This window comes from Arachis ipaensis, chromosome B06 (assembly GCF_000816755.2).
Source record: "Arachis ipaensis cultivar K30076 chromosome B06, Araip1.1, whole genome shotgun sequence".
Taxonomy (NCBI): domain Eukaryota; kingdom Viridiplantae; phylum Streptophyta; class Magnoliopsida; order Fabales; family Fabaceae; genus Arachis; species Arachis ipaensis.
The window spans coordinates 386115-393111 of NC_029790.2; the positions used below are offsets into that span (position 1 = coordinate 386115).

Consider the following 6997-nt stretch of genomic DNA (forward strand, 5'->3'; position numbering starts at 1 on the left):
AAAGAGCAAGCTATTGAAAAGACCCAAAATTTCTTTTTCAGTCGCTAGTCATTCATTCTTATAATTGCTCATTGCTGGTGTCATCATTTCTTTGTGAGACCTAGCTTGAACATAATTTATGTTATCCATTCTTATTATTTTGGCACTTTTTTTACACGACAAGGTTGGTATTGTATATTGAATAAGTCTCACACGGCAACAAATAGAAGAAAGTAATAATATACCAATCCATCTAATTTCTTTATATCTGTTCTCAAATACCATAGCCTCCCACATTACATAATGTATTAATGTTCCCCAACCAATAAATGAATTGCATTGCCCACAATAAAATGAATCCAATATTAGTATACCCAATTACCAATTGATCTAACCTAGGGAAAAAAATTAAAAAAAAAAAAAAAACTTCTCTCAACTACTTTACCTATATTGCTATATGAATACACATGGAGTAATTAATAATAATACTCTAGAGTGGGATTTGGAGGGAAATAAATAATTAAGTGTGGTAGGATATAGGCCGATAGGGTGAGCCTTTCGCCTTTCTCTCCAAATGAGTCATGTCCTCGTCATCACGGCCTAACGAATGTGGGCCCTAGCCAGCTCACATGGCCCATGCTGGTCTTACCATTCATTTTGGGCCAAAGAACATGGAAGCATGTGTGTATCTTACAAGGTGATGGGCCTCGGTAGTAGTAGTTAGATGAGCTGGGAGAAGCGCCAAACTGCCATGGTGACACCAACAACGGCGGCGATTGCTCGAGATTGGAACACATGGGTGCACGTGGCCCATGAGATCTCGCTCTGACCGAAGCCTTGGTACACCATTGTGCCATTGTCCAGTAAGGATGATGCAGAAGAACCACCTTCATTTGACGCTTTCTGACTGCAAATCAGAAAACAAAACAAACAATTTTATCACTTCTTCAAATGGAAGCAGTAACGTGTAACTGTCATGAGCTCCATAATTATTACTACTATTATCAACTGGGCACTTACTTTAATGCCGGTAGTACCAGTATGGTGTGCTATAGTTTTCAATGGATAGATGACAACTTTGACTCATATAATCAATCAAATTATGTGCATGTTAACACCTTATTATGTGATCATAATACACTAAAATAATATTTATATACAGCTAAGTGTGCACTTGAAAAATATGAAGTTGCGTGATTTTACAAAAAAGCCCCACTCGTATGTCAGTTAAGTGAAAACAAAGACGTTATAGAAAACAACAGAACGGTAACTGTACTTGCAACTTGCAATTGCAAGTGTCCAAACCCAACGTTCATCTTCACAAATCTCAAAGCCAGTCAGTAAGTAACAAATAGTGCACCTACATTAAAAGGACTAAACTACCCTTTAAAACCATAAAGCTTTAAGGAGTGTTGCTGATTACTAACCTTGTACTAGGGGCAGGGCAAAAGGTAATTGTGTAATCGGCATTGGCGCAAGTAAACGTGCTGGTCTTGTCATCGTACGCGTAGCTATAGGCGCGTGGGCAAGCGCTTTTGAATATTTGCGAGTAACTCGATGGCTTGCAAGTATCCGGCGTCCCATACGCGCCGCTGCAGCAATATTGAGGCGAACCGAACGCTTCACACGCGCTTTTACACGCGACTCCTTGTTTTCCATCCTCACTCATAACCCTCAGCTCCGAAGGACACGCGCCGTTCAAATCTCCGACGCATCCCGTGGCGGTGCAGTTTCCGGCGTCGGATCCGCCGCTGGGTGCCACCAGCATGGGGACGTTGTAGCCGTCGACGAGGCTGACGTCGAAAAAATCGAGGCCGCCAGAGCCGTCAAGTGTGAACTCGGCCAGCGTGGCCGGTGGCGTGGCGCCGTTGCCGGAGCACTCAAGCTTTCCTGAGCCGCAGTCGCCAGTGACGCAGGAGAATTTTCCTGTGGAGTCTTGGGAGCAGAGGGTTCGGCCCCAGAAGCGGCCGCCCCAGCCAGCTGCGGCGGTGACTGGAGTGGACTGGCCGGGTTGGAGAACGAAGCCGGTGGTGGAGAGAGGGGAGACTCCGGCGTTAGATAGAATTCCCGGCCATACTGTGTAGTCACATTTGTTAACCAATGTGAATGTGGTTGCAATTACCCCTGCATAATCAATATTCAATTATTCAAAAGTGATTATTTGATCCTAATGAAATTGGCTAATGAATTATAACTCAAATGACATAGTCTCTCCATACTCAATTAAAAAGTTGCGAGTTCAAGTCTCTTATATTAGTAAAAAAAAAAAAAAAGAAATTGCCTATCAACTTTAGTTGTAATGTCAAATTGATATCTGACTAGCACTTAACCATCAAAACAAAAATAAGTCTAAAATTATTGTCCCCTAACATTCCTCGTGTCAAATTATTTTACGGATTTAATGGTCATTCGTCTACTTCATTATTATTGTTAACATGTTAATCTTTTTTGGTGGATTGTATAAATCTAGGTTGCACTAACAACGTACAGTGCATAAAGTCGTAAAATAAATATATGAAATGATTAATAAAGGATGAAGAACAAAGATGGGTGGGAGCATGGAGGTGAGATGTCCATGGTTGGTGTGATTTAATTACCTGATAATGAGAGATGAAGTGTTAATAACATGGAAATGAATACTGAGACTTGACGATGATCCATAATACAAGGTGGGTGGGTTTCGGGAGAAGAAGGTGATGAAGCAAGTTGTTGCTGCTTCTTCAAGTTGATGAGATGAGAGAAGAATGGTATGAGATCCAAACATTACTTATTTATAGACGTTAGAGTTAGTTTATTCAAAAGGGATTACAATGTAATTCATTCGTATCTTACTTTATTTTTACCCTTTCCCTTTGTGGGTCCCTCCACCAGCTGACCAAAGTAACGTTCTTTCTTTCCTTCACTTCTTTTTATTTCTCATCATTAAACGCAAACATTCTTCTATCTCACTCCATAATTAACAACTAGCTACATACTAGTTAATTACTCTGCTTAATTTAGATAAAACTTTTTTTTACTTCGTATTAGCAATAAAATAGTTTTTATATTACTCTGTTCTCTTTTCGTTCTCACACACGAATTAATATGTTCTAAGACACACAACGTAATATTATAAAAGTGTTTATCATTGTTTTGTGACCTAAAAGAAAAGAAGAAAAAAAAAGAAAGGGGGAACGGAGGGGCACTTTTGGAGGCTTGTTGTATTGATATGCTCAGAAAAAATGTCTTCCTTTTATTCAATACCATTTGACTTTTCTTTTCTATTGTTGCAATGATATAAATAAGACAAACCAGATATAATATACTTTTATTATAGTTAGCTTCAAAGTAATAATCATAGTTTAACATATACACATACAAAATAGGCTATATACTTTTTTCCCTTTCTCAATTAAAATTAAAGTACGGCATCATATGGCATTCTATTGTCCTATATATAGGTGCAAAAGAAATTTTCAAAGAACGGAATTTCATTGCATTCAATGAAACAGAGTATACATGTGTATCTCATTTGATATGTAATTTCTCACCTGACGAAAACCCATTGTAGCCAAACAGATTCAATGTTAATTTCATGGGTTTTTTTTTCCTTGTCTCTTAGCTGAATTGAACATAATAAGATATGTTGCAATTGATTTACTATGATCACATGCACGCATGTTCCTAGATATTAATAATACGTGGTGGGTCATTGCTTTTGTTTTATTTTCAATAAATAATAACGAGATATATTTGATTATTGACACAACAACTGAAATTACAGCTGAAAATTATTGTCGTTACATGAAAATTAACGTAACGGCTGTTTTCCTTATAGTCCTGCTTAGGGGCGGCAAGCGGGAAAGCCCGCCCCATGGAGTTTGATTGGGATGCCATCCTCCAAACTATAGCTATCCACCCTGACAGTCCATGGGCATATGGACCGTCAAAGCTGAGTCCGAAGGGCATAAAGGTCAAGTATCTTACCGTCGAGGCTAGGCTGTGGCAGCAGATTATGAGTAACTATGTAATTCCCAACACTCATGAGACAGAGATTCCATCAGATATGGCAATACTTCTCTAGTGTATCTTGAAAGGAAAGCAACTATACCTTCCAAGACTCATCAGGTGGTATATGGTCCAAACTAGGGGTGGCAAGCAGGGATGCCCTCCCCCATCCCGCCAGAAGCCCACCCTGCCTAGTGAGGCGGTCCCAAAATCCCAGCCCGCCCCGCCTAATAGCCGGCTGGCGGGCCGGCTAGCTAAGCCCGCCAAATATCCATTTTTTTAACTTTTAACTATTAAATAATATATATAAAGATATAAAAAAATCTCTTCTATTTTTTACTTTTAACTATTATAATTTCTAAAGGTATAAAAAATTATATTTTTTATATTCATAAACATTAAAATTTTTGTAATTATAAATATCTAATAAACATAATTATAAACCAAGTTTTCATCCAAAACATAAGTATAAATATTCTCTCCAAAACAAAATAAACATAATTTAAAATATAATTATAAATATTGTCTCCAAAGTAACATAAACATAATTCAAACCACTCAATTTTTATCTTCATACTCTTGTAAGTTAGGTTTGGCAAAAAAAATTGTAAAAATACCCCCTCACTAAAAAAACACAAAGCCCGCCCCATCCCGCCAAAGCTCGCCAAAGCTCACGGTTTAAACGGTGCCGGTTAGGCGGGTTTTTGTTATTTGGCGGTCCCAATTTTTCAGCCCGATCCGCCTTTTTTGGCGGGTTACGCGGGGCGGCCCGACAGATTTAGACCCGTTTGCCACCCCTAGTCCTGCTATCTCAATATCTCACCCATGCACACCTGGTCCTAAACTCACTATACTTAAAAAAATAATTTAATAATCGTAATTTATTAGTAACTTAAAATTCTTTTATTAAAGTATCACTAATTATAAATACCAGAGTAGCTATTTAATGTATTATTTTTTTAAATATGTTCAGAAAATAATAACGCGTTAATTATATCATTTACATGTTGTTAATTCTATATGTTTATTTTGTCTTTGAATTCTATCAATAGCAGGTATAAACGAAATTTTGTTTCATTATCCAAATTTAGATTTAATAATTATTTTATTTTGAGACGTAAAGGTGTGACTGCACAGCTAAACAACTATTGGCTTTGATGTTACAGTGGAAAGCCAAAGGAACCCACCGTACCATTGATTGATATGTAAATATGCCAAGAAAAACGAGAAAAGGGTTTTGAATTTGGATTGAAATTTTGGTCAAGTGTGACTTCATTCTAACTTGTGAGTAGCCCCTTGCTAATTGCTAACCAAATGGATAAAAAAGTTATTTAGTCTTATTTGGCAACCTTTTCAATTTTGACACGTTTTACATCATCTAAAAAATGATAAATTATTTTTTTGTTTGTCTCAAACGTGTATACTTAATTTTTTAACTTATTTTGATCTTTTAATTTCACAAGCCATTTTATTTTTAATGGTCAGATTTTATGATTTGTAGTAATTAATTAATCATTATTAATATTTTTAATAATGTAAAATTATATTAAATATAAAATTATTTATTTATTTTTACTTATTAAATACTGACCAAATTTTAATAAAAATACTAATTTTTTAAACTTTTTTCGATTATATATTAGCAATTAAATTAATCAGTTGAGTTGCTGAGTCTTCTTGTTGAAGTTAAGCTTCAACTTCCCAGATTTTCTATCATTGTAAAAATTCTTGCCATTGTTGAACTGCTTCAGTACTTGGCTATATAATCATTATGTATTTAGGCTTAATTATTAGGTAATTGTCCTGAATATTAGTTTCACCAGAAAACAACCACTCATCAAGTCACATATTCAAACATCTAATTCACATTAAATTCTCTACTCTTCTCTTAAAAATATCCAAAAGTCAGAAAAAGCATACCCTAAATTAAAATATCTGGGTTTTGATACTGATATAGGGGCTGAAAAATCAATTCAATTTAGTATGAAATTAAATAATAACAGGGCGTTTGAATTATCACAAATTCATAGGTTCTTAACACATTTAATTAAGTAGCTATCTACACAATATTATTTGGGTTTGGGCAGTTAAGGACGTAAGTTCATGTTATTGAATAAGAGTGTGCTACGAAACATTGACACTTTGCTGAGTTGTCGTGTCTGTGTGTTAGACATATTTTGGACACGACACTTATCGACACTCGTCCGACACACGTGTCTGCTGTGTCTAAACCGTGTCACAATAAAAATTAAAAAATTCTTCTCTGGAGACACTTGGACACACTTAAATACCATCACGTGTCAGCGTGTCCGGTCTTATTCTTAATATATATTCTTAAAATAAATTTAGATATAGTATATATTATTATTTATTAAAATAAAAAATATTTTAAATACTTGATATAGTTAAAATAAGACATATTAAAATATCATTTCAGTTTATCTAAAAATTACTTTATATTTTATATGTATGCGTGTCATCGTGTTATATAAGATTTTAAAATTTGCGTGTCGACGTGTCCCGTGTCCATGTCAGTGAAGTCCGTACATCATAGAGAGTGTGCATGTTGATATATAGAGTTAAGATTATTAGAAAGTTAGAAACTAAACTAAATAGATATTTTGTGACATGTTCTACCAAATAAAGTTCTATTGGGCAAGTGTCACTCGCCCTGTTTTAAATGGAAAAACGTACCCATGTATTTAGGCAGCGACGGAGATTCATGCTATGAACACAGACAAGTTTTAATACATCAATGACAAAAGTAGTCATTTCTGACGTCATATATAATAAGAAAATTAATATGTCCATTTTTGCAGTTGTCAAAGATTAATCAGTACAGTTATCATTTATAAATGGATAAGTAGTACTGTTTTTATCATCAAAATTTATAACATTTTGGATACTTTTTACAATAAAAAAAGAATGGAGATCGACAATTTGAATTTTTCACAAAAATATTAAGAATCTGTATTTTACTGTTTTTAAATTTTAAATAATCCATCACCACAAATTAGACTCCACTTATTTT

At 35.1% G+C, this 6997-nt stretch overlaps 1 protein-coding gene across 1 annotated transcript; it reads right to left on the bottom strand.

The window, feature by feature from the left end:
• LOC107645318 (thaumatin-like protein 1) lies at positions 470 to 2740 on the bottom strand. Its single transcript, XM_016349319.2, has 3 exons — positions 2577 to 2740; positions 1407 to 2103; positions 470 to 886 (listed from the first exon to the last, which is right to left on the bottom strand). The coding sequence occupies exons 1-3, from the start codon at positions 2638 to 2640 to the stop codon at positions 700 to 702; spliced, it is 948 nt and encodes a 315-aa protein (XP_016204805.1). The 5' UTR covers positions 2641 to 2740; the 3' UTR covers positions 470 to 699.